Here is a 19,302-nt window from a genome sequence, read left to right as displayed (position 1 = left end):
GGGGAGCCAATCAGGGAAATTAATAGCAGAAGAGAGGGAGGGGTTGGGGGGAGGCACAGAGATAGACAGACAGACAAGAGATACAGATATAGGTGAGAAATGGGGGTGGGGTGGGGTGGGGAATAGAATAAGACAGGGGGATAGGGAATGAGAAATAGGAATAACCAGATAGGGATAGGAAGGACGGGCAGGAAAGGGAAGAGTGGAGGAAGGAAAAACATGTGAGGGATGGGAGAAAGATGGAGGGGAAAGGTGAGAGGAATGGTAAGTACTTGGCATAGTGTGGGCACTAGAGGAAGTCACCCACAGAGGCCACAGCGAGGAACGGGGAGCCCGCCACGGAGGAGGGAAGGAGGAAGAAGGGGAAGAGCCCGTGTCAAGAAAAGGAGCCCCGGGGAGAGGGGAATGGGGTCGGGGAGAAAGGGCCCCCCTACCAGGGCCCTGAGCTGCGGCGCCCGGCGGCAGAGCGCGCCCCCTGCCGTTCCCGCCGCGCCGCCCGAGGGGCGCGGAGGTCCGGTCCAGCCCGCCGCGCCTGGGCTCGCCCTCGGGGCGCCCGGGGAAGGGGCGTCGGGGACCGGCCGGCGTCCCACGGAGGGCGGTGGTCCGGCCGCGCCCCCGCCCGCCCCCCGGGGCGCCCTCCTCGCCTGGCGTCCCGCGCCACGTCCACGCCCGCGCAGGGTGGGCTGAGCGGGGGCCGGGAGGGGTGGAGGGAGGGCCCGGCCCAGCAGCTGCCGCCGCCTTCTCGTCGGCCGCAAACTTTCACAAAGCGGCGTGTCCGGCCTCATCAATCTCCATTAATAATAGTTGGTTGGGCCGCGGGGGGCGGGCGGGGGTCCCGGGCCGGCCGGGCGGGCCGCTGGGAACGGGCTCCGCGGAGGGAGCGGAGGGAGCGGAGCCGGGCGCGGCCGCGGCGGGCGGAGGGAGGAAGTGAAGCGTAATTTGAGGAAGATGGATGAGTCCGGAGGGCGACACCCCCAGCCCGCCCGCTCGCCCGCCCCCTCCCTCCTTATGAGAGCGAGGGAGCGCGGCGCCGGAGCCACACTGCGCCGAGCCCGCGCCCCGCCGCCGCCTCGGCCCGGGAGCCTGGGAGCGAGCCCTGCGTGTCCGCGCGGGGCGCCCGAGCCGCGGGGCGCACGGCGGCGCCCGGAGGGGAGCGCCCCGGGGCGGCCGCAGCTCCCGGCGCGATGCAGAGGGCTGGAGGCGGGGGTGCCCCCGGGGGCAGCGGCGGGGGCGGCGGGGGGGGCCCGGGCACTGCCTTCTCCATCGACTCCCTGATCGGGCCGCCGCCCCCTCGCTCCGGCCACTTGCTCTACACCGGCTATCCCATGTTCATGCCCTACCGGCCGCTCGTGCTGCCGCAGGCGCTGGCCCCCGCACCGCTGCCCGCCGGCCTCCCGCCTCTCGCCCCCCTGGCCTCCTTTGCCGGCCGCCTCACCAACACCTTCTGCGCGGGACTGGGCCAGGCCGTGCCCTCGATGGTGGCGCTGACCACCGCGCTGCCCAGCTTCGCGGAGCCGCCCGACGCCTTCTACGGGCCGCAGGAGCTCGCCGCCGCCGCAGCCGCCACTGCTGCCCGAAACAACCCCGAGCCGGGTGGCCGACGCCCGGAGGGTGGGCTGGAAGCCGACGAGCTGCTGCCCGCCCGGGAGAAAGTGGCAGAGCCCCCGCCGCCCCCGCCTCCGCACTTCTCAGAGACTTTCCCAAGTCTGCCGGGTAAGTGCTGGGCCGACCAGGGCGCCGGGCGGGAGGCTCGTTCACTTGGAAATCCCAGACAGCAGCCTGCTCAGAATCTCGGCACCTGCCTGGAGCCCTGGGATCCCAGACTCCCAGATGTCGGGTTCTGCAGACCCACCTCCAGTTGTGTTCCAAACAGGGCACCTCTAGATCTCAGAACCGCTGCCCTGAAGCCTCCCCGAAGACTTCCCAGGACTCCCTTCCAAATTACTACCTTTCCTCCCAGCATTCTAGTCCTCAAGCCTTGACTCCCACTTCTCTTTTTAAGAATCTCTTCATTCTTCTCCTCTGCAGAGAATAGAGAAGCTGCAAGTGTGGGATTCCTGGGGATACTAGCAAGACCCTAGGGTGAGGGTACATTGGGGCAGCTGTCAATTCAGTGCAGGGGCAAAGGGAGGGTCTTAAAGCAGTGGTGACCATGCTGATGACCTGTCTTTGCCTTAGTAGTAGAGGTCACTTTTGAATTGGCATATTTAGAGATCAACCTTGAAGAACTGAGTATGGGGTCTAAGGGAACATTAGCTAGAAGGGGACCTTGCACCTTCTGGAACAGGACTGACCGGAAGGTCAAGAAGGCTAAAGCCTGGGCTGGGTTGGGCGTGGCACAAATGCCCAGAGTCAAGAATCTAGCTAAGATTCTGGAACCAGTGAGATTCATCAGAGAGATAATTCAGGAACCCTGGCTTCTCCATGGGAAGATGCCTTCTCAATAGAGGCAGAGTGTATTAAACTGAACCCTGTTTAGAATCCAGCTACTCGGAACCCTCCTGGCCTCTGTAGTTGATCCTTAAGCCCTAGAAGCCAGGAAAGCTTTCCTCTATCCAGGGCCAGACTCAGGTGTGATGAGATCCAGAGCTTATACAATTTAGTGGACTCTGTTTAAGAAAAACAGTCTGTGTGCAAGTGTGGGGCTCCTGAAGCTTAAACTTCTTTAGCACCAGGATGAATCCGCCTCTGCTTCCCCATTCATCACATCATATTAGCAGGTAAAAGTGACCCCAGGAGGCCTGGGGGCTGACTCCAGCAGAAACAAGAAGGAGAATCCAAGAGTCCTTTTGTCCTTTGCCAGAAGAAGACAATTCCTGGTGATAGGTTTCTGGGCCCTTCCTTGAAACTGTCCAAAGGTGTAATCACTCTTCCAGACCCCCAGTGCTGCTACAGGGCATGTCTTCCTCTCCTTTTCCCCTTTATTCCTGGGCATTTTGGCTTTGGGGATTCAGCTGTTGTTTTTGTACCTGGTTGGGCCAGGGGGACCCAGTGGCTGAAGTCTGAGCAGCATCTCCTAAGGAGGATCAAAAGGAAATGATAGAGCAGCAACTGGAAGGTGGGAAGAAATGTCCACAAGATAAAAGGGCCCAGAGCTGAGGGTAGGGGAAAGCAGCTGGCAGGATAATCGGAAAGAGAACAGATCAGTAGGATTTTTGGAATAAGATAGTCCCAAGGCAGAAAAGAGCAAGGCAGACCATCAGAAGGATGGCTTTGGGGGTAATAAGAGCTGGAGGAACAAGCAGACACCTGCGGAAGAGATGAGCTGAGGGAGAGGAGAAAGAGAGACATACTAGGGGAGGGGTGCTGGGGGAGGAATATGCCTAAACCGTGGGAGAACTTGTCTCACTCTTTCAGGATCCCTTCAGTTGTTTATTTTGACCCATTTGTAGAATGAAGGCTCTTTTTTGAAGCAGCTAGAATATTGGCTGTAAAACGAGACACTGAATGAGTGAGAGAGGAGTAAGAAAAAGAACAGAAGAGAAATATTGAGGAAAGAAGAATAGAGGAAAGAAAGGACTAACAAATGCACTCTATCCCCAGATTGTCCAAAGAGAGTAAATGAGAGCAAAGAGGTCTGTCTCTTGGGAGAGAGAGGTTCAAAGGATTTCTAGCCTGGGCTAGATGAAGAGGGAACAGCCTCTCTCGACCAGAAATGTGTGTGTAAAAGAGTTCTGCTTTGAGAGGCTTGGGAGGGAGCTAAATCAATGTACTGATAGGAAACTGGGAAAAGTGTCAATACTAGAAGTAATTTTTTAAAAAGGTTTTTCAATACTGGGAGCGATGGTAAACTGGAATTTATATAGAGAGAATGATGAAGGAAAGGTCTTCATCTAAGGAAAATGTTGGGAGCAATCAAAAGACACTTATTCTTGGAGTAAAGACAAGAGTGATGGGAAGGAGACCTTACAGAAGAAGAATTCTGAGAGGTGGTAGAGTGAAAGAAATCACTCAGATTGGGAAGAGATACAACTAAAGGGTTTATCAAGGGGCGTGTGGGGCAAGGCAGGAAGGAGAGATTTCAGAAGAAGCATTCAAAGAGGATAGTGACTAGGAGATCTTTATCTGTGACCTCCACTTCTTACAACCCTCAGTACAGACTCTCTTGATTCTTCCTCTTGATTCTTCCTTGCCACACTGCTCACGTCCACCTGCCCAGTCTTCTTTTTTTTGCCCCCCCCCCCTTAAGTAGTTGAGAAAAAAAGAGGAAATTCCAGAAATGTTAGATGGAGAATCAGTTTGGGTCGTGATGGTGAGGAAACAAATACTCTATTTTGGGAATTGTATTAGAGTATTTAGTGTGAAATGAGAGTTTTTGGTTGAATAATGGGATTGAAACCTTAATATTCGAAGACTTTGGAGAAAGAATGTTATCTCTAAAAAGACAGAGGAGGAATTGGCTGTTCTAGTGTGAATTGGTCTGAATTTATTAATTTACATTTGTTTAGTGTTTTACAGTAACCAGCCCCATTAAATGAAATTTTAGTGAAGATAGGCCAATTTGGAGAATGATAAGTAAAGTTCTTTTTGTTGAGAATTACTTCTTCTTTTTTTTTTTTTTTTTTTTTTTTTTGAAATTTTGGTTCGAGTTAACAGGGATACCACCTTACTACAACTGATGATGAGAAAAACAACTTTATTATGATTCAGATGATGGGGCAGAAGCTATATTAACAGGCAAAAAGAAATACCAGGTACAGAGATAGTGGGTAGAAAAAGTATTGAGAATGATAGACTGAAGATAATTCTGGGTTTAGAATGTAGGGAACAGTGAGGATAATTGGGAAAGATGTCTTAGTAGAAGTGATAAAAGAGGAGAGAATTTTGAATTCATAGAGAAGATTTAAAAGTATAAATCAACAGAAGAGTCCACAGTGCTGTCTAGCAAGCTATCTATGTAATTAAAACATTAGCTATCTTTAAAAAGGTAGAAATAAACAGGTGAAATTTTATTTTTTTAATCCAATACTATTTGCAGCATTATTTAATATAAAAAATTAATGAGATATTTTATACCCTCCTTCCTTATTATCTTCAAAATCCAGTGTGTATTTTATACTACCAGCACATCTCGGTTCAGATTAGCCATTTTTCAAATGGTCAGTAGCCTCATGTAGGCAGTGGTAGCTTGTATTTGTCAGCATTACAGGTCTAGAGTCAGAGTCCTGTGAAAGTGGTGGGGAAAGGAGCTTTGAATTGGAGTGATAGCAAAGCCCTGGACGTATTAGGAATAATGGAGAAAAGACAGCAGTTAACTCTAAATGACAGGAGAAAAAGAGAATTCTGCCTTGAGTGGGTTGGGCAGTGATGATCCTGTTTATGTCAAGGAACATGTGAGCTCTGCCTGAGAGTAATCAAAGCTAACCTGAAGACGTGCAAATACACATTTCAGCAATGACGATGGTGAAAATGATCCTGTGTCCGGGGGGGGGGGGGGGGGTGGAATGATGGAAAGAGCTGTCCATTTGGAGAAATGCAGAAGAAAACTTTAAATTGGGGGTGCTTAGAGCAATGATTCAGGGAGAAAGGAGTTGGATTGCTTGAAAACAAAGACTTAAGTGAGGGATGGTAGATCGTCCATATGTAATTGTTGGATGTATGATAAAAGTATAGTGGGAGATTGACATGAAAGAAAATGCCAGTATTGAGCAGCCCCAGTGGCGCAGCGGTCTAGCACCACCTGCAGCCCGGGGTGTGATCCTGGAGACCTGGGATCGAGTCCCACGTTGGGCTTCCTGCAGGGAGCCCGCTTCTCCCTCTGCCTGTGTCTCTGCTTCTCTCTCTCTCTCTCTGAATAAATAAATAAATAAATCTTTTAAAAAATAGAAAATGCCAGTATGCAGCACGGTGAAGAAAATATTTGAAAAGAAAACATTGAGATGATTTTTTTGTAATTTATTTATGATAGGCACACAGTGAGAGAGAGAGAGGCAGGGACACAGGCAGAGGGAGAAGCAGGCTCCATGCACCGGGAGCCCGACGTGGGATTTGATCCCGGGTCTCCAGGATCGCGTCCTGGGCCAAAGGCAGGCGCTAAACCACTGCACCACCCAGGGATCCTGAAAACACTGAGATGATATAGGAAAGAGAATATGATGGAATGGACCCAGGAGATGGCAGTGTAGAGAACATTATCTTAAAAAACTAAACAGAATTTGTTAATTTTTTTAAACGATTTTACTTTAGAGAGAGAGCAAGAGGAGGGGCAGAGGGAGAGGGAGAGAACCTCAAGCAGACACCCCCTGAGCACAGAGCCCGACATAGGGTTGAATCCCAGGACCCTGAGATCATGATCTGAGCAGAAACCAAGAGTCAGACACTTAACCAACTGAGCCACCCAGGCGCCCCCAAATTTGCTAATTTCTGAATAGAGATTGGCAATAATGATGGAAATCATGTAAGGAGATGAGGGAAACTTCCTAGGGGCATGATATTTGGGGGTTGGTTGTTGTAAGCTAAGCATCTGATCATAGCTGGAGAACATTTTAGATGACCATCAATTTTAAATAGGTACCCATTATGACTGTCAAGACATATTTATTCATGAGGGAAAAACAGGAAATAATAATGTGACACGAAATTAGAGACTTCTGTTGTTAGAAACAGGAGGAAAGTGATGGAGACTCATGTTTTCCTAGAAATGTTGAGGAAGAGCTCACAGTGAGAGTGTTTGCTCTATTGACATTTACAGAAAGCCACATGTTGCATTAACTTAATGTGATTGAAGGAACATTTATTTAGGAGTCGTGACACATGCTCAGGTGTCAACTTTATCACTGAGCTGCGCAACTTTGGCAAATTGCTTCCTTCAATTCAGGGAACATTTATTGTGTGTCTATTATGTGCTTAGTATATTCAAGACACTACAGGAGATTCAAAGTCTTATAACTTCACTAGGATTCAGTTTCCTCTCTGTAATGTAAAAGTTTGATTCAGATTTTTTAAAAATATTTTATTTATTTATGAGACACACACACACACAGAGAGAGAGAGAGAGAGAGAGAGGCAGACAGGCAAAGGGAGAAGTAAGCTCCATGCAGGGAGCCCCATGTGGAACTTGATCCTGGGACTCCAGGATCATGCCCAGAGCCAAAGGCAGATGCTCAACTGCTGAGCCACCCAGGCATCCCTGATTCAGATTATTTTAAATGTTTCTGTCAATTCCACAAAATAAAAGCATATTTTTCTATCTTTAATGTTTAAAGTAGGGTTCTAAAATGGTTTTCAAGGACCTCTTGTAAAAGGATCTATTCATTATGGGTGGGGGAAAAATGACATCTTTATTTTTACTAACTTTTAACTAAAAGTTAGATCTTTAATTATGAGTGTAGGCCAGAAACCATAGTAGTTTTAACAGTAACTAAGATTTTTGTCATCAACAGAAATTACAGATATTTTCTTATAAATTTGTAGTCTTTGGAGGCATCTCATTTAATGAATTAATAAATAAACATACATGATTATAACACAAAATCATTTTTAAATATCTGAAAACTGTATTTTTATATAGTTGACTTCTAATGTAATCCTATGTGTTTTATGTTATATACATAAAAGCATTATTCTGAGGAGGGGTTCACAGGTTGTATCAGACTGCCAAGGAGTTCATGGCACAAAACGAGCTAAGAACCTTTAGTTGAGAGATGGAGATCTTAGAAATGACAAGAGGAAGATTTTACCTGGAGGATTGGAATGGAGTACCGAGGTGCCTTCTACCAGAGTGAAGGTAGCAGGACTTAGGAAGGTTGAAATAGAGAAGGGAGATCTCCATAGTGGCATATGTAAATGTGGAGATATATATTTAGATGATTAGGAGGATAATTCTTATACTTGAAGTGATGGGCATCAATAGTCTATAGTGTGAATAATGGGAGCAAGGCAGTCATTGGAATAATGAAGGGGAAATATGCTAAATGGAAAGGAGGAACATGGTATGATAAACAGAGTGCTTTGCAATGAGAGAAGGGTTATGATGGGAAGCTTATAGGCAGGAATGTTACCTCAGAAGCAGTGTGGAAAGAAGGATCTTTGCCTTGAATCTGGGAATTAGGTAATAGAGATGACAGCATAAGGAGTGGATGTACAAGAGAGAAAAATAGGAACTATGACAGGGAAGGTTTGGTGGGAGAGAATTTTTATCTAGAGGGAATGGGAAAATGCCTCATGCTGAGGTAGGAGATAAGAAATCCTGGTTCCAAGCCAATGGAAGGAACAGGAACTCTTGATGCAGGTGGTGGTGCCCATGGCCACCCTGGCAATGATGGCGAGCAAAGAGGTAGGGGTTGGGATTGATGGAGAGAGGTTGGGGTTTTTCCACTGAAAGTATGGTCATGGTACAAGAAAGTGATCAGCTTAGGGTAGTGTGGAAGAAATACTGATGTGCTAATTGGGAGAAAGAATGTAGGGAGAAGCGATGCTTGAATTTGGTGTAACAGAACAGCAACTCACACAAGTGAATTAAGTTGTAGTTAGTAGGAAGAGGCAACACAGGATGGCAAGTAGTTGTGAAGCTGAGTCTTCATTCCCTTCCCATCATGGAAGGGAGAGGAATGACTGTCAAGTGATGAACTGAAGAAATCTGTATTAGAAGCAAGGGGGCTGCTGGGACTCACAGAGACTAGGGTGTGAAAACTGAGGATGGGAGAAACAGAAAAATACTTCTAGGAGGGTGATGGGAGATGGATTTCTTGACTGAATTGTGAAAGAAATGGTATCACAATGGAAATCTGTACTGAGAGCAATGGGAAGAGAAGTAGAATGTGCAAGTGTGCCAGAAAGAGGGAGGAAGACAAAATTATCCTGAGAGCAAAGGTAAAAAGCGCTTTGTGCTGGAACAGGTGACAGCTCTTCTACACGTTATGTGGAGAATACTGGGAGTACGTGACTGAATGATCCTGGCCAGTCACCCTCTCTGTAGCTTCACTTCCTCGTCAGTACAATTAGAGGTTTGACTGAGATGATCTCCAAGGTCACTTCCGGCTCTATAATTCTGTTTTATCTGTAAGGATACCTTTATTATTGAATTGTTCCCTTAAAAAAAAAAAAAAAGGCATCCCAAGTAAAGGGATTGAAGGAAATTTCTCTACTTCCCAGGGCTGAATTGTTGTGGCAGCTGAAGAGGAGGCAGGCCGGGGTATATACATCTTGAGGTGAAATCCAGGCTGGGCTTTCAGATAGTCAAGGCTTTATCATCTGGGATTGGGGAGGGGTGACCAGAGCTATGGCTGTGTACGTTTGTCATATTAAATGAGAGAGAGAAACATTTCATGAAAGTTTGGCCTTTTATTGAAGCCTAAAAGATTGGGGATCAATTGTGCCCGCCTTTACCTGGTGAGGAAGGAAGCAGTGCCCATCAGGGAGTGAGAAAAAGAAGTTGTAGAATCAGGGATCCCTGGGTGGCGCAGCGGTTTGGCGCCTGCCTTTGGCCCAGGGCGCGATCCTGGGAGACCCTGGATCGAATCCCACGTTGGGCTCCCTGCATGGAGCCTGCTCCTCCCTCAGCCTGTGTCTCTGCCTCTCTCTCTCTCTCTCTCTCTGTGATTATCATAAATAAATAAATTAAAAAAAAAAAAGAAGTTGTAGAATCAGTTCCTGGCCTTCTCTATTATTTCTTCATCTGGCACAATATTTGTGATATAGTAACACAAAGAGATGTGGTGTGGCGCAGAGGAACAAACATGGGCTTTGGAAATAGGTCTTGGCACGACCCTTTCTCTGGGAGAGAATTTTTTTTTAATATTTTTATTTATTTTTTTTAATTTTTTTAAAAAAATTTTTACTTATGATAGTCACACACACACAGAGAGAGAGAGAGGCAGAGACACAGGCAGAGGGAGAAGCAGGCTCCATGCACCGGGAGCCTGACGTGGGATTTGATTCCGGGTCTCCAGGATCACGCCCTGGGCCAAAGGCAGGCGCCAAACCGCTGCGCCACCCAGGGATCCCCTCTGGGAGAGAAATATTAACAACAGAATACTAAGCTCTGCAGTCACAGCTTCCTTACCAGCAGAATAGGGCAACAATACTTACCTCATTAGAGTTAAAGATTAAATGAGAAGATATTTGTCCAGCATCTTAAAGTAATAGGTGTGCAAAAATTACTGGCTTTGTCCTTATAGTGGAGATGGATGGGAATTAAGTTGGGGGAAAACATCTTTATTAAGAACTGGATAGGATAGGTGACACTCTCTGTACCGATAAGGAGAAATACATCTGGGAGTAATGAGAGAAATAGCGCTGTGTTCTGAGAAGTGTTTCTGTGGGGAATGACAGTGTATGCTTCTCATAAGGGGTAGATTTCACATTTTTTCTTTGGTTCGTTCTCCCTCCTTTGGTGTCTGTCTCACATTTTGACATTCTCTGTGGATCCCAAGACTACCTAAAGCCCTTCTTCTGTGTCCCACTGGGACCTGTTTTTCGCCTGTTTTTCTTTTCTTTACATTATATATATATATATAAAAATCTCTCCTTTCTTCACCATAATTCCTATTCCCTCATATGTCTGATCTCAGCTTGATGTTAGGAGCAAAGCTATTGGATTAAAGTAATTCACGCTCAGATGGACTAAGGAGTTTTTTTTAGAGACTTATTTATTTTAGAGAGTGTGTGTGAGTGGGGTATGGGGCAGGGGGAGAGGGAGAGGGAGAAGGAGAAGGAGAGAAGTAGAATCCCCACTGAGCATAGAGCCTTCCTCGGGGCTGAATCTTATGACCTGTGGGCCAAAATCAAGAGTCGGATGCTTAACTGACTGAGCCACCGAGGCACCCCAAGGAGATTTTTTGAAAAGTCCAGGTGGATATCAAACTGGTGGGATATAGGTAGTATTATGAATAATTTCAGGTAATGTGGAAATGTTATTTGGGATGGGAGAGCTATAGGAGTGAGGTGGAGAGGCTTACCTTCCCTGGAGTCTTGTGATCCTTGTTACTTCCAGTTACAGCATTGGACGTAGCCAGAACTCTTTGAGTTGCAAGTGACAGAAGCTCAACTCTAATTTAAGCTAAAGTGAACATTTTTTGATTCACATGACTCTAAGTACAGGAGTTGAGTAGATCCAAAAGTGCAAGTGGTATTGTTAGATCTTTCTTTCAACCCAGCTCCTCTCACTCTGCCTCATTCTCTCCTTAAAAGAGGTAAGGAAGGGCACAAACATAAGCAGCTCTAAATTTTTATAATCTCAGGTTGAGACCCCAGTGGATTCTTGCATATACAAAATTCTAGGGTGACTGATTAACTAGCTTGAGTCCAGTCTCCAGGGAGATAGGACAGATGGAACGTTAGGATTGGTCAGATCCAGATCACGTGCCTACATTGTCATGAAGGTGAAATGTGATTGACAGTCCCACCGTACTGGGTAGTTGATGAGAAGCGGGGCCCCAAAGGAAGAGGGTGTTAGTGAACAAAAGGAGGAAAGGATGCTGAGCAGACAAAACCCAACTCCAAACAGATGTCTACCTCAACCAGAAAGGAAGACAAGAATGTATCTTAACTCCCTTTCAGTATTAGGGAGGAAAGCCTTCTCTCCCTGGCTAGATTAGTAGCCCTAGGAGTGATGGAAGAGACACCGAGAGTGGAGCTCTGAAGAGAGCTCTGTAATGAAGGTGGAGAGAGATGAGGATGGTAGAAAAATGTCTATTCCTCAGTAAGGCTGGTTCCTGTACAAGAAAGAGCTGCACATGAGGAATGAGCGAGACATTTGTAAACTAGGAGGTAGAAAAAAATGGATATTAAAACTGTTTCCACAGTTTGGCAATATTATTTTAAAACGAGAAAACACATTTCTAAATAAAACGATGCTGACTGGTAAGATTACATCACACAAACCAATAATGACAGAAAAAAATAGATATGGTAGGAACTTTGTCTTGGGGAATGACAGGAGAGATAGCCTATTATTCGAGGACAAAGGTGAAATTTGGTAAGTGGGGCCTCTTCCTATGGCAATTTTAAGAGCCTGTTCTGAGTGTGGTAAGGGGAGATATTAATGATCAGGCTAGGGTTCTGGAATGATAAGTGAAAAGGATGAGGTCTGAACTGAACTGGGTTTGGTAACAAGGTTATTTATCTGATGAGGCATCTGGGCATTTACTTCAAGTGGGAGGGGAAAGGATAGAAGGAACATTGGTTGGAGATTTAGGAGACCAAGGTCCTAGACATTAATCTACCTCTAGCGTGTGATTTAGGAAAATCATTTAATCTTTTTCCAAAACTCAGTTTTTTTCACCTAAGATTACCAATCTTCCATTAGTACTACTCATAGGTCTACTCTATTTCAGTGGGTTGCTTAAAGGGAAATAACAAATGTGAAAATGTTTGGGAACGTTGAAGGTAACGAGGGTGCCTGTGGCAATGGCAGTGCTGCTACGTCATGAGAGGAGCTCTGAGTGGTGGGGAAATCGCCCTGAACCTGTCACAAAGGTCAGAGATGTTCTGGGTTGCAATGGTGTAGAGAAAGTTCTCGTGTCAGTTTGCAGTAAGGAATGCTGACGGCTCATAGGAAGAGTGGAGAGAGAGAAAGTGAAAATGAATGCATGTTATTGTATCTGAAGTTATAGGGAGGCGTAGCATGAAATTAATGGGGATGAGTGAAACACACAATTGAAAGTGAGCTAATTGCTATAAATGATGGGAAGAAGTACTGTCTCCAGAAAGAACAGAAATAATTCTATCCTGGGCATCATGATGAAGACATAGAAATGAGAGGAGTGGTAAACATAGCTCTTTTTTGAGGGATGGCCTGGGTTTCTTTACACCTTTTTTTTTTTAAGATTATATATATTTATTCATGAGAGATGCAGAGAGAGAGGCAGAGACACAGGCAGAGAGAGAAGCAGGCTCCCCGCAGGGAGCCTGATGCGAGGCTCAATCCCAGGACCCCAGGATCAACCACCGAGCCACCCAATTGCCCTTCTTTCCACCTTTTGACCTCACCCAAATTGTTTCTGTATTCATGAACTGAGTAGTTGACCCAGGATGCTCAGGAGGAGACTTACTGTCCTGACAGTGGTTCAGGGAGTGTGAGGATAATAACCGTTTTGGAAGTAGAGGGAAGAGAAGTCAGAACTGAGTGTATTGGGGGAGAAACTTCTCTTCAGTGAATAATACAGGCTGTTGATTTTATAGAAGCTACAACAGAACAGGATGGATGAGGGGCAGCACAGGGGCTCTGTGAGCTTCCACAGCTGGGCTTCTAAAGTGGTTTTCCATTCCCTGTGTGGTTTTCCGCTCTGCAACCCAGACTCACCATTCTTGGTGACCACAGCTATGGACTCCCCCTCTAGATGGTGCACGTCTGGTGCAATTTATCTTTTCTCCTGGAAAATACCTACCATGGATTCTTTGGCCCTTGACTTTTTCCCTGGCCTGACCAGATCTATCCTCAAGATGGGCTCTTCTGTATCTCTCCTGCTTCCCTTCCTCTTGGAAGCAAGGCCCCATGCAAGTCTGTCCCTGCCTGAGTACTGCTCTCTGGAGGTGGGAAGAATGCCCCTGGCATGGACTTGATACATAGTCGTGGTTCAAACTCTGTGATTTCTGGTTCTTAGGATAATAGCATCCACCACAAGAATTCATAAGAACTCTAGGTGTTTCCTAATACCCAGTCTGCCCTACAGTCATCCCCCATCCAGTCATCCCCCTGGATCCTCCTGGATGCCATCCAGTCATCCCCCTGGATACCATACTTCTTTCAGATTCTAGACTTACATGTGAGGAACAAGCTGAAAACCCAATATCCTCCTATATTACCAATAATCTTGCTTTTAGATGCAGAGAACAGAACCTTTCTATATGTTTGGACTACCTATGTGCATAGTCAAATTATTTCCAAGTTAAAAATTTTCCTTTTGCTAAAATTATTTGCATCAGAATCATTATTTCCTGTGTAAAATTTTCAATGAAGCTTTATTTTGTGGATCAAGTTTGTTTTGGTGTTTTTTTTTTTTCTCATATCAACCAATTATAGCATCTGCAATTAGTCATTTACTTTTATGGACATTATATCTACTAAGTTCAATTATTCTAAATCAAATTTTGCAATTAGGAATTTTATCAGAAAGATTTGCTTCTGTCAGTTTTTAGTCAACACATTTTTCTGCGTGCAATTTTTATTTGATTATATTTACCATTAATATTCATTACAAATCAGATAAAAGAAAATAGCTTGCATTTATTTTTTAGCTAATCCATAAGAAAATAGGTAAGCCATTTTGGGATCACTGTATTGTTAGGGATTGGGCTACGGTATGGCTCATCCGATTCTGCTGAATGTTTCCTTCACTTTGGGTATTGATTGCATCTTAGAGTGCTCCATCCTGGTGGAGCAGAGAGCATGTGGCAGGGCAAAAATGTTTTGCTTTGCTCCAAATGTGGCAGTGTTTTGGGAGAAGAAAGGTAAGGGTATGTTTTTTGTTTTGTTTTGTTTTTTTTAGTTTTCTGCTCTCTTTTTCCCCAATATATATATTTTTTTCTATATTCTATCCCTTCTCTAAACTTTCCAGCCCTTTCAGTTTCTCTGACTCATCATTTCATTCTCCCACCACCCTGTCTGCCCCACTTCTCTCCTGCCCCAGCCCTCCTCCTGCCTACGTTGACCCTTTCCCACTTCTCGATGTCACTCACTGCCCCAGACCCCTTCTTTGAGGGCATAGCTGTATTTTCCCCTCCTCTTGGCTTTCTCTTATTGCGCCACCCCCTCCTTCCAAGAGTTGCTTATCAGAGCCCTCAATGTCATGATTATAAAGGCTGAGAGAGAAACTCTTGCCCCTGCCGTTCAGCATCCCACCGGGATCAAGTAACCAAGAGAGGTTGTGAAACTGTGCCCCTTGTATGGCTCTAAAAGCAGCACTGAGGGAGGTCTGCTTATGTGGGCTTGATTTTATGGAATCTGTCTGAAGACAGAGGGATGGATGATATGATCTCAGGAGGGCCTTGCCAGATCAAGGAACCTGGGAGCCTCATCTCAATCATCATCAGTTTAGATTTATTGGACACCCCCTGGGTGCTCGGAGCTGTGCTAAATGATTTCATCCTTCAAGCCCTGAAATCCAGTTTCTGCCTTTTTAGCAGCTGTTTAGAATATTGTAATATTAGGCTGAGTTTTTCCAAGCTTTTATTCTTTTGGTTATGATGTACTACAAACCAGGTTTTAAAAATTGAGAGTGGATTTAATAATGATGTGAGGGATTTTCCTTGACATCTTTTTAGCATAAGATTCTGTAGATTCCCATTGCATATGAGTTTCCCTCCAGCTAATGTGAGATCAGACGGCATATTGAAAAGTGGGTAGAATAATACTCATGGAGAGAATGTCTTCTGGACACTGGATGGGGTAGGGTTATGGGGAATATTCTAGGAGAGGCTTGGGAAAGGAAGATCAGAGGTGGAGATAGAAGAGGGGGAGAGAGGGAAGAAGGGAGAGAGAAAGTGCTTGGGGATAGCTTTTTTATTTAGCCAGCTTGGAGAACATGTTGCTGAACCAGGCGGGACCTGATGCTGACTGGGACTGGCTGAACGCAGGGGACGTGGTGAGAAGTTCAGGCTCTGGGAGTGGGCTTGGGTTGTGAGAGAGAGAGAGAGGAGTAAGGCTTGATTTGAACAAGGGTAGAGTTAGCACTAACCACACTGGGAGAGACATGGGTACAGATGGTGAAGAGCTGGTTTGGGAGAGAGGTTAGGAGTTCAGCTTAGGGATGTTAGGTCTGAGTTCTAGGAAAGCGGGAAAACAGTGTGGAGAGGAGCCATTAATGAAGGAAAGAACCAAGAATGTGACTCCTGCAGAAAACAACCTGGATTTGGCAAGAAAGAGGTCTGGGAGGAAATGTGGAATGAAGAGAGGGGAGTATAGCCAAGAGCAACTCTGTAGCTGGGGAAGCCCAACAAGCTCCCAGCAGGAGTGGAGAAGGCTTACTGAGGAAAAGCCATGAGTAGGAGAACCATCTGGGCTGGGTGAGTCCAGATGAGGGTACACCACATGGGCTTTGAAGATAGATAAAGAATGAGGCAGTAAAGGATGAAAAGGCAGGGGCTGGAGATAAAAATACCCTTGAGGTGTGAAGAACCTGAGTGTGATGGAGGTGAGTGACGTGGATGTGGGCTGAGAAGCCTGGCCTCTGAGGAAGGTAGAAACGTGACTCTTCAGGACGAGGACAAGAGGTAGCTTGGTTGCATCAGGGAGGGAAAAGGAGCTCTGGGAATGGGGTCCCCATGTTACTGAGCTGGTCCTGGAGACCCCGAGAAGCTCCTTCTGGAGCACAGGCTGGTGGGGAGGGGCACTGGAAAGTGTTCTAGCCACATTTGCAAGCACATACCCTGTTTCTCTTATAAGGCATTTCACTGTCCCTGAAATTCTTTGGGGTGACATTCTCAATCTGAGAGAGCTTATGAGCGTCTGTGTGCTGTGTAGTGGTTACAGACAGATGTGCTCCTGCACCTACGAAACCCTACCCCCTTTACACTGGGAACTTGATGGTAAAGAGCTGACTAGTTAGGGTCCGGGTTACCCATTTCCCCTTGTTCTCTTTTTCTGTGGTTGGTTTTGACTTTTTGTTTCACTGTTTATTGGCCTTTCGAGCAGAAAACAAGGCAGTTTTACAACGCAACTACTGAAAATACTTGCGAGGCATTATTTCCTGTTCTGACAAACCTGTCCATGGATAAGATTAAAATCAATGATTGAATTAAGTATCAGAGTTACATATGGATTTAAAACACTTTATGTGGCTGTGATTACAAATAATCAGTCATCTACCAACTGAGTTAAAATTTCTTCTTTTGCCACCTTCCTCTCTACATTTTCCCTCGTTGCACTTCTATTTCCTTATCCTTTCCCATGTTCCCTCCAGGTTTTCCCCACTGACATCAAGCTCCGGGTCCCCGGGATTCAGAACTTGAGCAGAGAGCAGCTGTTTGTGCTGCTCTGGTATCCTTGGTTGGGAGAGAGATGATGTCATTTCACAGTTGAGGAGGAGGGGAGGGATGGAAGGGGCCTAGGAGAGCTACCCGTTTGGAAGCAGCTCTGGCCATAGATACAGCGCCCCTGTAGCTGGGAGGGTGCCCCATTCTGGGCTGGTCAAGGAGAATTGGAAGTAGGGATAGGATACTTCCCAAATCCTTTGACATTTCCTGGGCCCAGATTTGGGGCGGCAGGTGGAGGGTGTTGGTGAGGATGGGGAATCAGATGATCCTTAAGTTCCTATCTGAAAATGAGATTCTAAGATTCTAGACCTGGGGAAGAGGGGAGGTGGGGAGATAGAGCTCAATCCTGGGTCAGTGAGAATCCCTAGGAAAGTGACAGAGGCCACAGTGTGATCTCATCATCTCCTATCTATCCTATAAAAGGGAGTCCTTCCTACGTGGCTCCCTCCTGCCTGGAGTAACTGAAAGCCTCCTCAGCCAGGTCCCACACTGCTGCATTGTGGGGCCTATGCCATCTGGATTTGGAGGGGTGGGGGATGAGTGAAAAGCTCTTGGTCCAGGTGTGGAGAAAGCTGGAAGGTAGTGAGTGGGTAGGGAGAATGAGGAGGGCTTGGTGGTGGTGAAGTCCTGGGAATGGCATTCCTTTGAAGTACACTTATTGCCCGCCCCCCCCTCGCTCTAGTGAAATCTGTGCTGGTTAATACCTTTCTTTCCATCTCTTTGTCTTCCCCACCCCACATCCTGGATGTGCCATCCTTGTTTCCCCCACCTCCCCCATCTCATCCCTTTCACATCTGTATCTTCCTGCTGCCATTCTGTCCGTGCCGGCCACACTGCCACACTTCCACGTGCCGCCTCCAACCTGTCTGCCTTTTCCTTGCCCACTCCTTCCCCATCCGTTGGTTTTCGCTCCGCACAGCAGAGGGGAAGGTGTACAGCTCAGATGAGGAGAAGCTGGAGGCACCAGCAGGAGACCCAGCAGGCAGCGAACAGGAGGAAGAGGGCTCAGGCGGGGACAGCGAAGACGACGGTTTCCTGGACAGCTCTGCAGGGGGCCCCGGGGCCCTCCTGGGACCTAAACCCAAGCTAAAGGGAAGCCTGGGGACTGGAGCCGAGGAGGGAGCACCGGTGGCGGCAGGAGTCACAGCTCCTGGGGGCAAAAGCCGACGGCGCCGCACAGCATTTACCAGTGAGCAGCTTTTGGAATTGGAGAAGGAGTTTCACTGCAAGAAATACCTGAGCTTGACAGAGCGGTCCCAGATCGCCCACGCCCTCAAGCTCAGTGAGGTGCAGGTCAAGATCTGGTTTCAGAATCGGCGGGCCAAGTGGAAGCGCATCAAAGCTGGCAATGTGAGCAGCCGTTCTGGGGAGCCCGTGAGAAACCCCAAGATTGTTGTGCCCATACCTGTGCACGTCAACAGGTTTGCTGTCCGGAGCCAGCATCAACAAATGGAGCAGGGGGCCCGGCCCTGAAGGGGCTCACAAGGATTTTGGAAGGCAAAGGGTCTGTTCCCATGCCTGCTCTGAGACTGGGTTAGGGTTCTGCGGACCAGAGGGGCTACCACTGTGATCCTGCCCTGGGAGGGGGCTCCGTCGGCAACTAATTTTAGTGCTAGGGGTGCTCTCCTGGCCACCTGACACATGGGCACTGGGCCCTGAGCCTATTCCAGAGACCCTCAGACTGGGGGCTTCGCAGTTACAGGGGCTCGGGTTCTTGATGCTGAGGAGCTGTGGGGATTGAGGTGGACTCCAGGGAAGGGGGTGAATTCTAACATGCCTAGGGTGAACGCTTCCCAGCTAATGCCCTGGAACTACTTCTCACAGGGGTGGGAAGAACCAGGGTGAAGCCTAGCCAAGCTGATCACAGCTCCTTATTTATTTTCTGTAAAGTTTGTATATATGGAGCCATCTGCCTCCGTCTGTCTGTACCCCTGAGACTGAGGAAAGTCCCGTGTTCCCTTCATCTTCAGCCAGAGTTCAGTTCCACCTTACTGCCTTGTGGAGGGGGCTGTCCTGCCTGTCTGTAGGATGAGGGCATGCGAAGAAACAGAATGAAACGGTCACCAGCCTCCTAGACCCCCTCAGCACGCACTGTCTCCCCCTGTGTAAACCACCTCCACTTCCCATCTGGGGGCTGCCCACTGTCCAAACCTCTAGACCTCATGCTCCCAGCACACTTCTTTTTCTCTCTACCCATTAAACAAAGCAAGCTCCGTCATCTCTGCTTTGTTCTCTTTGGGAGAGTTGGCAGACTTCAGAATAGGAGATTCGCTCCCTTTCGCATTATGAGGGGAAATGAAGTACTTGATCCTAGCTTAGCTGAGCTATGTCCAGGCCCTGTCTCAGTAGTGGTTACCAGTCCTGTCAGCGACTGGGGCAGTTTGCTGG

At 47.2% G+C, this 19,302-nt stretch overlaps 1 protein-coding gene across 1 annotated transcript; it reads left to right on the top strand.

Moving 5' to 3' along the window:
• Window positions 1-1,184: 1,184 nt before the first annotated feature.
• GBX1 (gastrulation brain homeobox 1) lies at window positions 1,185-19,149 on the top strand. The gene is made up of 2 exons (XM_038559740.1): window positions 1,185-1,713; window positions 17,834-19,149. Exons 1-2 carry the CDS (start codon window positions 1,185-1,187, stop codon window positions 18,385-18,387), a joined length of 1,083 nt encoding a protein of 360 aa, XP_038415668.1. The 3' UTR covers window positions 18,388-19,149.
• The last annotated feature ends 153 nt before the right edge of the window (window positions 19,150-19,302 follow it).

The sequence above is a fragment of the Canis lupus genome, chromosome 16 (assembly GCF_011100685.1).
Source record: "Canis lupus familiaris isolate Mischka breed German Shepherd chromosome 16, alternate assembly UU_Cfam_GSD_1.0, whole genome shotgun sequence".
NCBI lineage: Eukaryota > Metazoa > Chordata > Mammalia > Carnivora > Canidae > Canis > Canis lupus.
The sequence above is the reverse complement of the archived record's forward strand: the minus strand, read 5'-3'. Positions and strand labels throughout refer to the sequence as shown.

Excerpts from the sequence above, each read along its gene's own strand:
- GBX1 (XM_038559740.1), top strand. The coding sequence starts at position 1,185 with ATGCAGAGGGCTGGAGGCGGGGGTGCCCCCGGGGGCAGCGGCGGGGGC. Across the intron at positions 1,714-17,833 it reads GACTTTCCCAAGTCTGCCGG|CAGAGGGGAAGGTGTACAGC; the intron begins GTAAGTGCTGGG and ends CGCTCCGCACAG.